Consider the following 17,294-nt stretch of genomic DNA (forward strand, 5'->3'; position numbering starts at 1 on the left):
TCACTGACCCTTTCAAGCATGCAGGCAGAATACTGTCATGTCCCTTATAGTTCTCAGTCATCTTTAACAGTTTTCAACTCATGGTCAGACTTCTTTTGACAGGGGAAGAGCAGAGCTAGAGATTTTAAAACAAGTTCCACACATCATATGATTTCCCCAGCAAATATTTGCTGTGTATTGGACCCCTCTGCTGTCTACACCAAGTTCACCCTCAGTGTTCCCATTATCACAGATGTCTTTCTACAGCATCCCAAATAGGGCTCACACACTGTATCTGGTTGATGTCCCTTAAGCTTTGTCTTATTGTTACTATCTATAGCATTTCCATGTTCTTTTTTGTAGTATGTCGATTATTATTTGAAGAAACTGGTCATTTTCCTACAGAAGCTCAGTTCTGAATTTGGCACTTGGAGATAGCATTTAACTTGTTCCATTATTGCCTATAAATAGGAAGTTAGATCTCTGATTAGATCCAGGTGTAAATGGGTGGGGTGGGAAACAAAAAATACCTCATAGGTAATGTTGTATAATTTCTGAGACATCGTATCAGTAAGCGCAGAATGTCCAGTTGTCCCACTTTTGACTGGTTTACCTCATGTTGGTGCTCTTTAATATGTTCTTCTATTCCCTATAAGTCCTGATTAAACTGGTAATGCTGGAGAGTGGTGCTCAAAATTGAGCAGGTATCAGAATCATCTGGTGCAATGATTAAAACTCAGATTGCTGGACACCCCCCTCCCCACCAAGTTTCTGATTCAATAGATTCAAGAGTTCGCATTTTTAACAAGTTCCCAGATGATACTGATGCTCTGGGGACCTGGTCTGGTGACCATACCTTGAGAACCCCTGATCTAGAGGACTGATACGATTCGGGGTTTGTTGTTTGTTTGTTTGGTTGGTTTTGGTTTTGCAGAAATACTTCGTACATAGTGCTGATTGTTTCTTTCAAAATGTTGTCTTACAATATATCTGAGTAATGATGAGGGAGGAAGATTCTCAAGTAACCTCAGTTCTGCTAATTGTAGGGCACATTACCTTAGCTACAATTGTATTTTTGTCACAAGAACCAAAATAAGAATACATAATGTACATTTTTTGTAATTTAGTTATCCTGATAATAAATTTGCTTTTATATATTACTTTTTGTTTATTCTACCAAAGTTAAAACTATTTTTTTCATTGTAAAATTAACCAGGACTTTAGGAATGACATGTGTATTTTTAAAATAAAACATACTTCAATGAAATGATCTCAAAATACTTAGCATATCTAACAGTCTTTTTTAAGGCCCAGATATTTAATGTTATGTAGGTGTTACATTCAAGTGGCTCCTGTAAGTTGAGTGCCTGTTGATTAAAAGATCTCAAAGAGACTAACTTAAGGGTTCTGATAACACAGATGTTAGTGATCATCCCACAGGGTATATATAAGAAGCTCATTAGAAACCCAGAACTCTAATACAGGTTTTTTGCTAAGTCCTGTAAACGTATACGAAAATTCCCTAAACTACTATACGTTATAAAGATTATTCACTTATCTCTTATCTATGTGAACAAACAAAAGAAAACTTATAAAAATTGAATTAAAAGCAGCTGTAGTCTGGCAGCAGATAGAGATACAGCTTAAGCGAGAATTATTAAACTGGAAGATGGGTCAGAAGGAATCATTCAGAATTAAGCATGGAAACACAATGGAGGAAAAAAACCCAGAAAAGTAATAGATGTAGAAGATAGAATGAAGACATCTAACATATATTTAATAATTGAAGTTCTAGAAGGAGAGGACAGGAAAGAATGAGGTAGAGATGGTATTGAAGAGAGTGGCTAAAAATTTTTCAGAGCTGCTGAAGGACATCCCTCCACACATTTGAAAAGTCTCAATACAATTTCAAGTAGGATAAATAAAAGGAAGTGTACCTCTTCACATAAAAGTGAAAATGCCCCCTAAAAGAATAGAGAAAAGTCTCAAAAGAAGACCCATTACCTCATTACCTTTAAAGGAGTGATAGGCTCACAGTGTACTTTTCCGTGACATTGGTGGAGTACTGTCTTTCACATGCTATAAGATATAAATGTGAACCTTGGGGCAGCTGGGTGGCTCAGTCAGTTAAGCGTCCAACTTCAGCTCAGGTCATGATGTTGCAGTTCATGAGTTCAAGCCCCACGTCAGGCTGTCTGCTGTCAGTGCAGAGTCAGCTTCCAATCATCTGTTCACCTCTCTGCCCTTCCCCTGCTCCTGCGCATACGTGCACTCTCAAAAATAAACATTAAAAAAAAACAATAACTGTGAACCTTGAGAAAATATTTCTCAAGATCTTTTCTGATAGAAACTTCAAGAATTCACCTCCATTGGAAATGCTCAACTATGTACTTCATGTATAAGGAAAAGGTAAGTAGAAGGTCAGAGATACAAGAAGGAATGCCATGCACAGGAAACCTGTCACCACACTACGGAAAAGGGTCCTGGGCCCCATCAGCCAGACCAAGGACATTTACCAGGACTTGGAAACAATAGGCCACGTTACAGATGTCCAGAGTACCAGAAGAGAGGGTCTAAGGGCTGCTCTTCCTGACAGTGAAAGGAATGGGACCATAAAAGCAAACAACACAAGTACCTCTTGCCCCCTTCATCTCCTTTGAAGCAGGGTTTATACTCTGATTTTGTGTAGAGATTATACCAATATTTTTCATTCAGGTTGGTAATCACTAATGGATGTTGAAATTAATTTGGTGAATCACATACAGAACATTTTTTTTAATTGAGACAATGAGACAAACATCAGACTATCTTGAATCTGATAAGGGTAAGAATTGTTTCTTGAAGTTCCCTGGGTATATGTGTGAATGTTGGTTTCTGTCTGACTGTATCAGACAGATGTTTGCCTTTCTGTGCATCTGGGTCATAAATATTTGAGAAACATTAACTTAGGGGATAAAGTAGGTTTTCTACCTCTGACAGGTGATGTCCAACTCCTTGTAATAAGCACCCAATAAGGACCCAACTTGCCCCACGGGCAAGTGTCATTAGCTGCTTAAAGCTGCCTGTCACATCTCTACATAAGGCAAAACAACACAAAGTGCTACGTTAGTCCCCAAACAAGTAACATGAAGAAATACTGCTCAGTAGCATAGGTTGTTGCTCTGCATGTGGTGCAAATGTTAACTCCCCTGCTTCCCTCATGTTGGATCCCAGCACCATTCACAGGCTGCGGATTTCTCTTCTTCTTGAGCCACAACTTGAGGTAAGCAGGTTGTTGGTCATATCGTGCTTCTCTTTGAAAGACTAGAATCTCAACTTGGCTGCTCAAGTAAGAGCAAAGTTTGCTTCTCTACATCTTTACTCCCCAACTAGGTTATAATTTGCAGAACTGTGTATTGTTCCTTACTGTACAGTGTTGCCAAAATCTAATACTTTATAGAAGTAAGTAAAGAGGAAAAATACCTAAAACTAATAGAAGAACCAATTTTACCTCAATTAAGAAAAAAAAAAGAAAGAAAAAGAAAAAGACTAACAATTCAATAGGAAAAAAGGTGAAGACCGTGCAGCTTTTTTGATCATCTCCAGACTGGCAGGAAGAGAACACTCACATACTCACTGTACGGGCCTGATTTGGTTTGAAGAGGATGTAGAATTTTATTAGAAGAGAGCAATTACTCAGTGCAGGAGCAAATACACCCTATCTCAGCCTTTCTGTGGTCCTTGTTTACCAGAGAAGAACAGCTGCCCCAGGGGTGCCTGGGTGGCTCATTTGGTTGAGCAGCCGGCTTCAGCTTAGGTCATGATTTCACGGCTCGTAAGTTCGAGCCCCGCGTCAGGCTCTGTGCTGACAGCTCAGAGCCTGAAGCCTGCTTCGGATCTATGTCTCCCTCTCTCTCTGCCCCTAACCCACTTGCATTCTGTCTCTGTCTCTCTCAAAAGTAAATAAACATTAAAAAAACAAAAAACAAAAAAACAGCTGCCCAGAACATTGTCTGCATGGGGCAGAGTCCTGCCAGATCTGAGACACAGATCAGGTCATGATCTCACATGACCTGTGAGATCCGGTCCCACGGCAGGATCTGTGCTGATGGCGTGGAGCCTGCTTGGGATTCTGTCTCTCCGTCTCTCTCTGCCCCTCCCCACTCCCACTCTGTCTCTCTCTCTCTCTCTCTCTCTCTCTCTCTCAAAAATAAATATTTTTTAAAAGGTTAAATAATAATAAAAAAGTTCCTCTATTTAAAATTTTGAAAATGCCTTTCTGCATGAGATCCACTTGTGATACATTATACATGCTTGAAAACACAAAAGAGCATCTGGGAGAGAGTATACTGAATTTAATAGTCATCACTTTTGGGGAGAAGTGGGAAGGTGGCAAAGGACATGTAATAAGAAGAGGGGTTCACTTTTTTTAAGGTTGTAAAACTTGCAAATCATATATATTAATATTCAAGTCATAGTAAGAAGACAACAATAAAGGAGGCCTTGTCTGAAATTTTCTTGGAAGCCCAGAATTTTTCTGAATTTTAAGACAGGATTTGTTTGTGTTGATCATAAAAAAGATAAAAGGAAACTAGAACACTCAATACAAAATGATATAATCCCCTGGGAAAAGTTTGGCATTTTTTTATAAAGTTAAACATGCTTACTGTATAATAACAGTCCCACTCAGAGGTATTTATCCAAGAGAAATGAAAGCCTTTGTTCACACAACAAACTGCACAAACCTAACCACTGAATGATACACTTTAAAAGGGTGAATCTTATGGTATGCAGATCATTTCTCAATAAATGTTAAAATTAAAAACCCATGCACAAACGTTTTTAGCAGTTTTATTTTAAATTGGAAAAAAATAGAAACAGCTCAGATATCCTTCACTGGTAAATGAATAAAACAAACTAGTCTGGTACAGCCACACAGAGGAATCTACTCAGCAGTAAAAAGGAATGAACTACTGATACACACGGAACATGGACAATTCTCAAATGCATCCTCCTAAGTGAAAGGAACCAAACTCCAAAGATACACAATGTAATTAAATTTATGACTTTCTAGAAAAGGCAAAAAGGTAGGGATGGTGGTGTTATACCTAAAAAGGATGAATTTTACCATGAGTAAATTATACCTCAGTGTATTTGATTTTAAAATGATTACAGGGCGTGTGGGTGGCTTGGTCGGTTAAGCGTCCGACTTCGGCTCAGGTCATGATCTCATGGTCCGTGAGTTCAAGCCCCGCGTCGGGCTCTGTGCTGACAGCTCAGAGCCTGGATCCTGTTTCAGATTCTGTGTCTCCCTCTCTCTCTGCCCCTCCCCTGTTCATGCTCTGTCTCTCTGTGTCTCAAAAATAAATAAACGTTAAAAAAATTTTTTTTAAATGATTAAAAACAATGATTTTTTGTTTGTCTTGGTTTCATTTTGAGGTTTACCACAAAACTATTGGGTTTAGATTCTAAGTTATGTAAGGCTTCTGTTTTAAAAAAATGTAAAAATTCCCCTTATTGTCAATAATACTTAGTTGTGCTGGGGAGTTTATTTTGGAATTGTCTAATGGAGAAAGCAAATACTGAAAGTTCAAGAACATACTTGTAATGTCAAAGTATGGTATGAAAAGATTAATGCCTTTTTTTTCTTTTTTAACTTTCCAAAGGTGAGGAAGAAAATGCTTCCCGTTCCTCTGGCTGGGCATCCTATCTGCATAGTTGGTCTGGACTTCGATAGATTGACAGGAAAACATTATTTATTTACCAAATAGAACCCATTTGGCAAAAAAGTTTCACATACATTGCTGTCATTCTTTTGTCCAATAGTGTGTGTATATATTCACATCTACATATATTTATACATATCTATGTCAGATGTATTTTACAAGTCTCTGCTTGAAGTAAAAGTATGAAGTAAGTACAGCAGCCTGAAGTGTTGATACCAGTCCACAGCCCTTTGACTCTGTGACCTCCCATGTGTGCTACCAGATGAAAACACCAAGAACGAAGTCACTCCCTTCTTCTGTAGAACCTCAGGACCCACCTGTTTCTGGGCAGTACTGTGAATTTTGAAGTTAAATTTTGGTACAGTACCAACTGGAATTTAGGTTTTTAAAATAATGTTACAAGACTGTTTATTGCAAGATCAGACTTGCAGATGGATTATTATTATAAATTGTTAAAGAAAACTTGTTAATTAGAATATGAAGGAAAATACTTTATTGGTAAAGTTGACATGTTTATTAAGAGATTATAAAGCAAATATGTGCAGTTAGTTATGAAACTAAAATACAGTTTAATTACTTTAAAATGAACTGTCCTTTTTTTCCTCTAAAGTATATTATCTCAAAACTCATTATGTTGTTAGAGACTCTACCGTTGGCTGGTGTGACACGGAACATGAACGTAGGGGACCAAGCTCATTACCTCGGGGTGATTTCATGATGTCTCTCCAGGCTCTTGAGGGGACTCATCCACTTTTAAGCCATGAATCTGTTTTGAGAATTCTTTCCATCTCCCCTAATAAAAACTTATCAACACATTGACTCTGTCATTAGCATTGTATCTAATATGAGAGTGGTGCTTCCCGTGGCCCAGCAGACATGCCATTCCATGAACTCCATCACAAGGAGCTTCAGGAAGACACCTTAGAGGCCGGGGTCATGGTTCCACAGGTCTTGTGAATAACTTTAGGTGGTGGTGGTACCTGCCTTTGATTCCTCTGAGTATATTTTATAGACTAGATCAAAATTGTGTTCCTAAATCATAAATTTGAGAATTCCATTTTTAATATTTATTTGATGGAAAAATCACCACACAGTATGCTCTGTAAAGTTCTCTTAAGCCTTCCAATTTATACCCTAATTTTCAGTCTCAGCTGGTGAACTGACTTTATATTTTGGTTACTCAGAACATTTGTTTCCAATTTAATTTAACTGAAATTTGCTGCTGACATGTTGAGTTTGTTCTTTAAAGAATATCTCCTATTTCTGTCTTTCCTCCTGTTTTAGAAGAACAGACTTAACTAGTGAATGTATTAATGAAAATGCATCCATTTCAGAGCTGACTTTAAAAGTTTAGCTTTTTTACTTTATGAACTGTGAAGATGTGTATGCCAGCAGCATACTATGTAACTACTAGTATTTAATAAATTTCACTTTAAGTCTAGGCCTTTTTGAAGTCTATATAAACTTGTTTTGAAATACAGTCTCTGCTTATGAATGTAATAACAAAAATACCTTTTTGCATGATAAAAAAATTATTACTTTGATTACAAAAGTGATATTCTTTCATGGCTTCAGCAATGAGAGGAAATGTAATGATTATTTTAATATTTCTATTAAATATATTTAACTGCATATTGTATTTTTATGCCTACTCTTTTTCTGTTAGACACTGTCTCTTTGGGGTTTTTTAGTCCATGAATTGGCATTGCAAATTCCTTCACTGCTTTCTTCAGACAGTTGGGACCTAGAATGTCATTTGCTTGAGAGAACTGACATTTTGGTGCATAAAGTGTAGCCATGATGCCTTCTATGTCTGACATCTACCTTCCAGCTGGATCCGGGAGCCACATTTAGCCTTACTTTGGGCACCTCTCAAGTTCCAGCCTCCTCTGTGATGTAGGCCTCTCTTGTATACAGTGAGATTTGCTTATGCTCCAAACTGTGTAAGATCAAGAATTATATTCCTTTAAACAAACTTTCACAATTACATTCCTTTAAACAAACTTTGGCAGAAGTGTAATTGAATTGCTTACTAGCAAAGCTAAGGCTTGGAAAGGCATGCAGCGTTTTGTGTTCTTTTTAAGCCCCATGTTAGCTAATGATGTCACTGGAAATACATAGTATTGAGGAATGTGAAATTTCCAATAAAGACACAATTTGGTATTTGGTGACACAAAAAAAGTACTCGTACTATGAGTAAGTTGGAATGTAGGTTGCAATTTGGTTTAAGACTATTCTGTTTTGATTTGGTTATCTGAAAATCAGCTATTATTTCAAAATGAATATACACTAGGTAAAACAACCTGATACAACTTTGCAGGTGTCTTTGAGCTAATTTTTACCCATGAGTGTTAAAAAGGATTTGGTTATTTATGCATAAGTTATATATAGCAGAAAAATCTTTTCCTCCTGCATTCAAAATGTGATTACATGGCCTTCAAATTGTTACTTTAAAAAAAATAGCAAGGTGCATATGAATAGAACACTGAATATTGTTCAATATTAATATGGTGAAGAAATAAGATTTCAGTTTCAATAATGTAGATGACCACCCCAGCTTCCCTTTGAGGTGAGCTCACTTAGAACCCATAGTGGTTAACACTCCAAATGTCTGCCTAGACTTGAAGACGACAACAATCCTTTCCACCCCTGCCTCTCACTGGGAACTTTTGCCCCACCACCATACCAGGAGGCAACCATAGGCCCAACCAGAATCAACTAACTGAACCAAGCACAGAGCCCTAACCCAGGCGAAATTGATTAGATTCAATGATGTGGATTTGGTACTACAGAGTCAAGTCCGCATTTCTGTGTAACTCAAATTATGACAAAGACAGGAGCTCTGGGAGGCCCAGAAAGAGCAAGGAAAGCTCACCTAGAAAGCACAAAGAAGGCTAAGCTGACAGGCAGAGGTAATACATATGGGGTGAGAATGTTGGGAGACTTCAATTCTGCTCTAATACCTGAGACACGTATAGTGGATTCTAGACCATGTCCCTGCATCCTCAGCAAACTTCTACATGTGCTTCGAGAGTGACTATCAGGTGTCTGGAACACAGTGCAGTGACGAGAGGAGAAACTCTACACTTAGATCTGGACAGAATGTCCACTTTACTACTGACTGGCTCGGGGCCCATTCTTGACAGTTCTGACACCCCATCTGTTTATCTGCAAGAAGACAACAAATTACACAATCGTGAGTTATTAAATGACATAATCACCCCAGCACAGAGTGGGCACTCCAATGTTAATTCCCCCTTTTGGAAGTTATCTTCCTACTTCCTCAACTTGCAAAAAGGTTTACCAATTCACTTTTCTTTTTGTGCCCAGTCCTTACTTAAGTGCACGGCACATTAACACTAAAGTGTGCTTAATGAGTAAGTTATTTAATTAATCAACAAGTGAATGTAACATTTACCTGCGCATGCCTGTAATAATCACCTCTTGCTTGGGGCACCTGGATGACTCAGTTGGTTAAGCATCTGACTTTGGCTCAGGTCATGATCTCACAGTTCATGAGTTTGAGCCCTGTGTCGGCTCTGCTCACCGCTAAGAGCCTGGAGCCTGCTTTGAATTCTGTGTCTCCCTCTCTCTCTGCCCCTTCCCCGCTCGTGCTCTGTCTCTCTCTCTTTCTCAAAAATAAACATTAAAAAAATTTTTTAATAAAAAAAATAATCACCTCTTGCTTTTTAGGAGCACCTAAAGGAAATATGTTTAATTTGTTTAGTTTGATGATGAGTCTGTGTTTTAAAAGAATTACTTTTAAAACATGATGAAATATTTACAGTTGAAATCATATTTGATCCAAAGTATTATGGGAGAAGAGTGGGTGAGGGTGGCAGTGAAAGAGGATTGACAATGAGTTGAAAGTTGTTTTCTTATCTACTCATTTTCACTCAATGCACTCCATAAGCATACATCTTTTTTTTTTTTTCTGACATCACTTATACATTGTGTTTTGGTTTTTACACATTTGTTGAGATATAATTTACATATCATAAAATTCCCTTGTTGAAAGTGTACAATTCAATGGTTTTAGTACAGTTACAGGGTTGCAAAATCATCCCCATAATCTGAGTTTAGAAATTTTTATTACCCCCTAAAAGGAACTCCCTGCCCATTGGCAGTCACTCCTCCATTAGCCTACTTCAGTCCTTGACAACACTAATCTACTTCCTATCAAGTTGCCTATGATAGGCTTTTCATATAAATAGAATCATGTGTGTGATCTTCTGTGACTGACTTCTTTCACTTGGCATAATGTTTTCAAGGTCCTCTGCATTGTAGCATGCATCATCCCTTTTACTGCTGAAAACTAATCCCTTCTATGACATGTTATGTTTTATGTATTCATCAGTTGGTAGGCATTTGAGTATTTCCAACTTCTAGCTATTAAGCATATTGCTGCTATGAAAATTTGCATACAAGATTTTGTGTGGATATGTTTTCAGTTCTCTTGGGTACATGTACATAGCTTGGAGTGGAACTTTTTGCATCATATAGTAACTGTATGTTTATTTGTAGAACTGCCAAACTTTTCTAAAGGACTACTCCACTTTACAATCCCACCAACAAGGTATGGATTCATTTTCCCCACATCTTCATCAAAACTTATCTGTCTTTTTGATTATAGCCATCCTAGTGGATATGAAGTGATATCTCACTGTGGTTTGATTTATATTTCCCTAATGACTAATGACGTTAAAAGTGTGTTTCAGGGCACCTAAGTGGCTCAGTCGGTTATGCATCCAGCTCCTGATTTCGCCTTAGTTCATGATCTTAAGGTTCATGAGATAGACCCCTGAATTGAGCTTTGTGCTGACAGTGCAGAGCTTGCTTGGGATTCTCATTCTCTCTCTCTCTCTCTCTCTCTCAGAATAAATAAATAATTTTTTTTTTTAAAAAGTGTGTTCCATGTGCTTTGTATTTCTTCTTCTGAAAAATGTCCTGTTTCAATTATTTGCCCATTTTAAAAATTGGATGATTTGTCTTTTTTTTTTTTAATTTTTTTTTTTTTAACGTTTATTTATTTTTTTGGGACAGAGAGAGACAGAGCATGAACGGGGGAGGGGCAGAGAGAGAGGGAGACACAGAATCAGAAACAGGCTCCAGGCTCCGAGCCATCAGCCCAGAGCCCGACGCGGGGCTCGAACTCACGGACCGCGAGATCGTGACTTGGCTGAAGTCGGACGCTTAACCGACTGCGCCACCCAGGCGCCCCTGATTTGTCTTTTTATTATTTAATTGTAAGTGTTCTTTACATACAACTTTATGTGATATACAGTTTTGGACATAAATCTCTTATCAGACATATGATTTGCAAATATTTCCCACCATTCTGTGGTTTGTCTTTTTACTTTCTCGATGACTCATTTGCAGCACAAAAGTTTCATTTTGATGAAATCTCAATTTACCTACTTTTTGCTTATCCCCTTTACTTTTGATGTCAGATCCAAACTTCATTGCTTAATCCAACAATTACAAAGATTTATTCCTATGTTTTCTTAAAAAAGTGTTCTAGTTTTAGCTCTTACATTTAGGTCTCTGATTCGCTTTGAGTTAATCTTTTTAATATGATACAGGAAGGAGTCCAAATTCATTCTTTTGCATGTTGTCATCCATTTGTCCCAGCACTATTTATTGAAAACTTGGTCCTTTCCCTATTGAATTGTCATGGCACCTTTGTTGAAAATCATTTGCCATAAAAGTAAGGGTTTATATCTTAACTCTCAGTTCTAGTTCCTTGACCTGTGTGTCTGCAGCTAGACCAGTCCCACACAGTCTTGATTATTGCAGCTCTTTAGTAAGATTGAAAGGGGGAAGTGTGTTTCCTCAAAATTTTACTCTTTCTTTTCAAGATTTTTTGTCTATTCCAGATCCTTTGCATTTCCATATGAACTTTAGGATCAGCTTGTCTGTTCTGCAAAAACACAAATTGGGATTTTGATGGGGTTTATGTTGAGTCTATAAATCAATTTGGGAAATATTGCCTTCTTAACAATATTTAGTCTTCCAACCCATGAACATAGGGTATCTTTCCATTTCTTTGGATTTGCTTTAATTTCTTTTGACAATATTTTGTAGTTTTCAGTATACAAGTCTTGCATTTAAATGTTAAATTTATACCTAAATACTTCATTCCTTTTGATGCTATTGTAAATTGAATTGTTTTCTTAATTTCATTTTTGGATTGTTCATTGCTTATATATAGAAATCTAATTGATTTTCTGTATGCTGATCTATCCTGTAACCACACTGAATTCTTTATTAGTTCCAGTAGCTATCTGTATGTGGATTCCACAGGAATATAGGTAACTATATTCCATAGATCATATCATATGCAAATAAAGATAGTTTTACCCCTTCCTTTCCTATTTTGATGCCTTTATTTTTTCCTGCCTAATCACCTGTCTAGAAACTCTAGCACAATGTCAAAGTGAAGTGACAAAAGAGGCCATCCCTATCGTCCTGATGTTCGGAGGAAAGCATGCAGTCTTTCACCATTAAGTAGGATGTCAGCTGTGAGACTTTCATAGATGCCTTGTATCGGACTGAGAAAGTTTATTTCTATTCCTAGTTTGTTGAGTGATTGATCATGAAAGACTATTGGGTTTTGTCAAATAGTTTTTCAGTCTCTTTTGAGATAATCATGAGGGTTTGTCTTTTGTTCTATTAATATGGTATATTATTACATGGATTGGCTTTTGGCTATTAAACTAACCTTACATTCCTTGAAATAAGAGTTGAGATTTGAAACTTAATAATGGAGGCTGGAGTATATATGGTAGTATTCTCACCATTTTTGTATGTGTTTGAAATTTTCCATAACAAAAAGTTACTAAACATTTAAGAGTCCTTCAATTTGTCTGTTTTTTCTTTGTTCGTTCATTTGTTTTTGTTTTTAAATTCCACATATGAGTGAAATCATATGGGACTTTTTTCCTCTTATTTCACCAAGCATAATACCTTCTAGGTCTATCCATGTTGTTGTAAATGGCAAGATCTCATTTTTTTTTTTTTATGCCTGAGGAATATTCCAGTGTGTGTGTGTGTGTGTGTGTGTGTGTGTGTCACATCTCCTTTATTCATTTGTGGATGAACACTTTGGTTGCTTCCATATCTTGGCCAATGTAAATAATGCTGTAGTAACCACAGAGATGTAGAGAACAAACTGATGGTTATCAGAGAGGAGGTGGGAGGGGGTATTGGTTGAAACAGGTGATAGGGAATAAAGAGTACACTTATAATGATGAGCACTGAGTAATGTATAGAATTGTTGAATCATTGTATTATGCACCTGAAACTGATATAACACTGTTTGTTGGTTATATTTCAATTTTTAAAAACTTTTTTAAATGTTTAAGTTACTAAAAATTGAATAAAGAGTAGAAAGTTCTTAGAGAATTAGTGAAATGTAAGTAGGAGACTAGGAAAGCGGGGGGAGTCAATGTTAACTTTAGGAAACACTAAAAGGTGAATGACAAAGAAGATATAGTCATAGTACACTTTTGGCTCACTGGATAACAATATAAAGTCAAAACACTATTTGCAAAATATTAGAATGTTATATTGGAAGAATGGGTATGGGTGAAATGAGGAGACACAAAGTTCCTAAATTCCCACCTCATGTAAAAGCAAATCAAAAAGATAAAAAATGGGACACCTAGGTGGCTCAGTCTTGCATCTGACTCTTGACATCAGCTCGGTCATGACCTCATGGTTTGTGAATTCAAGCCCCCCATTGGGCTCTGACCTGACACTGTGGAGCCTACAATTCTGTCTCTCTCTCTCTCTCTCTGCCCCTCTCCTGCTCTCAAAATTAATAAAAATAAACCTAAAAATCATAAAAAATGGATTTAACAAATCCATATATTATTTAGAAATATGAAGGTAAATAGGAAGAGAAAAGTTGAAAGAGGTAAAAGTAGTACTTTTGGAGAGAGGGCCTTGGGTCAGAAAAGTAGAGCAAGGGATTCATGTTTTTCTTTTATAATCCTTTAAAATAAAACAAGTAAATATTACATTTACATAATGAACAGGAATCCAAAGATACCAGAGATATTGCTCTAACACACATAGTTATAGACTGAATTGTGCCCCCCTCAAATCCACATGTGAAAGCCCTCCCCCACAATGTGACTGTATATGGAGATGAGGCCTGTAAAGAGGTAAGCTTAAATGAAGTATAAAGGTGGAAACCTAATCCAATAGGATGGGCGTCCTTATAGGAAGAGGAAGAGACGGGGGTTCACTCTCCTTCTCCCTGCGTTTACACACCAAGGAAAGACCAGGTGACGACATAGTGAAAAGGTGGCTGTCTACAAGCGAGGAGGAATGCTCTCACCAGAAACCAAATCAGCCAGAACCTTGAGCTTGGACTTGTGCCCTCCAGAACTGTGAGAAAATAGATTTCTGTTGTTTTAGCCACTCAGGGTGTGGTATTTTGTCATGGAAGCTGGAGCTGACCAATACACACATCAACACAGAATAGATGCTAAAGTTATATTTTTAGGATCTATAATTATTGCCTATTTTTTGTTGTACTTACTAAATCTACTGATCTTGGATAACAAATATCAATAGTAAACATCAATAATTAATGGATTATTAGGACTCATTATTTCTCAGAATAGTAAATGAATGGATTTTTGTGACTATTTTTCCTCCTATTTCAGTATGTAGTACTATATTAGTCCAGGTTCCCCAGAGAAACAGAACTAAGAAGTCCCATGATCTGCTTTCTGCAAACTGGATTATCAGGAGAGCCAGTGATGTAATTTGCAGCCCAAATGCAGAAGACCAGTGCCCCAGCTAGCTCAAAGAAGGTAGAGAAAATGAGTTTTCCCTTACCCTGCCATTTGTTCTACTCTGGCCTCTGGTGGACTGGACGAGGCCCACCTACACTGGGGAGGGCCATCCTCCAATTCAAATGGTTCTCTCATCCAGAAACACCCTCAAAACACACCAGAATAGTATTTAAACAGATACATAAGCATCCGTGTCTCAGTCAAGATGACATAAAATTAACACTCACAACAACTATATGTAAAAATACTCCCAGAGACGCCTGCCTGGGTGGTGCAGTTGGTTAAGTATCCAGCTCTTGATTTCAGCTCAGGTCATGATGTCACAGTTCGTGAGTTCATGCCCTGCATCCAGCTCTGTGCCGACAGCTCAGAGCCTAGAGCCTGCTTCAGATTCTGTGTCTCCCTCTCTCTCTCTCTGCCCCTCCCCCTGTTGTGTTTTCTCTCTCTCTCTCTCCCAAAAATAAATAAACAATAAATAGATAAAAAACTAAATATTTATAAAACTAATATAAATGACATTTGGATCATTCCTGTTACTGCTTTCCTAATTTGCAAAAGCAATTTAAAATGTAGTTTACCCATAATATTGCAAATTCTGTTAGTTATGTTCCTTGAATGTTTTATGATAACTTAAGAGAAAATATGTGTTTTTTGTTTGTATTTTGATCAACTTTTCTAAACATTGTGCTCACTCTTTCTTAACAGTGTTGTTGCTGGCTAGATACAGGGTTTGCTATCCTTTGGGGGCCTCATCAAGAACTGGCTATGTCTTCTTGCTCTTTTTCTTACTCCAGTGGATTACCAGATCACATTCCCTCAAGAAGCCCTTCAGTTTCACGTTCAGTATTTACTTTCATGAATTTTCCCAAGGAAAGGATCTATTCATTAAGTCTGAGCTCTCTGACTTTCTATATCTATATCCATCTACATCTATATCTATATCTATATCATCTATATCTATGTCTATATCTATATATATCTTTAGACTATATGTATAGTGTATATCTATAGCACTGATGTATTATTGTAGCTGCTTTGTGTGAGCATGGATATGTTACTCATTGCACAGCTAGGTGGTGATAGAAGGCTAGTGGAATAAAGATTGAGGATAGCTTGAAGTCCCACCACAGACGTGAAAAGGACTCTTTTTAACTGCTTAGAAAACTTATAAACGTGTAAAACAGTTAATAAGTCGATCAATGGTCATACTGTGGTATACCAAGTTCTAGAAAGAGTTACCCTTTTGCAAGAGCACTGTTAGTTAATCACCATTGATTGCTTTTAGTGTCTTGTTTATACACAAAAGCACTACTTTTACTACTTCTCTTATAAACAAAGTAGAGGCTAGGATTCAGACCCACTCTGAGGAACTTAACAGTTTATATTCACTTTAGTGCAGTTTAAGATTACAATAAGATACAAATCCCAAAAAATGAGATATAACTTTTTGCTGAGTATGGGTCTATGGTAGTCTATAGAACAATGTATCCTACACTGAGCATAATTAGAAAATCTCTACATTTGGTGGTATAATGTGATCTTATTATAAACTAAAGAGTCATGTTGAGTACTGGACATTGTCCAATGTTTAATTCATATGATTCATTCTGAGTTTCTGACTGAGATCATTCTCTCTGGCTTTGCATATTTCTCCTGGGACCCATAAAATATGCAGCTAACTTAATTTCATGACTGTACTATTTCTGCTTCCTTTCCTGGAAAAGCGGAAATCATTCAGATAAGCTTTCAAACTGCCTTATAGACAATGACTGAAATATTTTAAAAAGAATTCCATTGTTCTAAAACTGCTCTAATACAGTAGCCACTAGTCATATGTGGATTTTTGAAAGATTAAAATGTGGTTATTTCAAATTGAGACATACTGTAAGTATAAAATACACACCATATTTCAAAGACATATGAAAAAAATATAATAACACATCTCATTTTAAAATGTTATAATGTGGGGCACCTGGGTGGCTCAGTCGGTTGAGCATATGACTTTGGCTCAGCTCATGAGTTCAAACCCCACATCAGGCTCTATGCTGACAACTCAAAGCCTGAGCCTGCTTCAGATTCTGTGTCTCCCTCTCTCTCTGCCCCTCCCCTGCTCGTGTTCTCTCACAATAAATAAGCATTAATTTTTTTTAATTTTATCATGATTGCATGCTGAAATTTCAAAATTGTGAACATATTGGTTTAAGTAAAATGTATTTTATTGGTAAAATATGCTCTTAAAATTAATTTCACCTATTTCTATTTAGTTTTTATAATGTGACTACTAGATAATTTTTAAGTTACTTATAAGGATCTCATTTGTGGCTTATATTAAATTTAGAACAATACTGTTCTAAAGAAACATTCTGTTAAGTTCTAAAATTAACTCCAAATGCCTTCTGGAATAAAGTGCTAACTGAGAGGCTTCCTTGAAATTCAATTTCTAAAAGCCAGCAAGCATGAGAAATACACTTTCTTCCTTCAGAAATATTCACTCTTCATCTCCAATTACTTATTACTTGGGGGTTATTAAGGTCCTCTTTTAAAATGTGAATTGAAGAAGATTAGGCCAGGGTCATTTCCATCTTGGTATCAATTAATATAATCAGATCATTAGATTGCTTTTTCTCTAAAACCTGGAAAGGATAAACTAGTCTTCAGAGAACTACAGGACTTTTTTGTAATGTGATTCATGAATTACAAACTAAAATAAAGTCTCTCCTTCTCTTCCACAGTAGAGCACAGAGCACATGTGAAAGTTCTGTTAGCCCTTAGAATAGTTAAAAATTCATAAACCTTGAAATAA

The 17,294-nt window shown here is 36.9% G+C and overlaps 1 protein-coding gene across 2 annotated transcripts in view; it reads left to right on the forward strand.

Moving 5' to 3' along the window:
* The window catches only part of GCC2 (GRIP and coiled-coil domain containing 2), a 65,129-nt gene extending 57,813 nt beyond the window's left edge, over window positions 1-7,316 (forward strand). For both annotated transcript variants that reach the window (XM_040454150.1, XM_040454149.1), the window contains exon 23: window positions 5,625-7,316. In XM_040454150.1, coding sequence (XP_040310084.1) covers window positions 5,625-5,695 — 71 coding nt within the window. In that variant the 3' untranslated portion in view covers window positions 5,696-7,316. The remainder of the gene's footprint in view (window positions 1-5,624) is intronic.
* Window positions 7,317-17,294: the final 9,978 nt, after the last annotated feature.

The sequence above is a fragment of the Herpailurus yagouaroundi genome, unplaced genomic scaffold (assembly GCF_014898765.1).
Source record: "Herpailurus yagouaroundi ecotype Mexico unplaced genomic scaffold, PumYag 210, whole genome shotgun sequence".
Taxonomy (NCBI): Eukaryota; Metazoa; Chordata; class Mammalia; order Carnivora; family Felidae; genus Herpailurus; species Herpailurus yagouaroundi.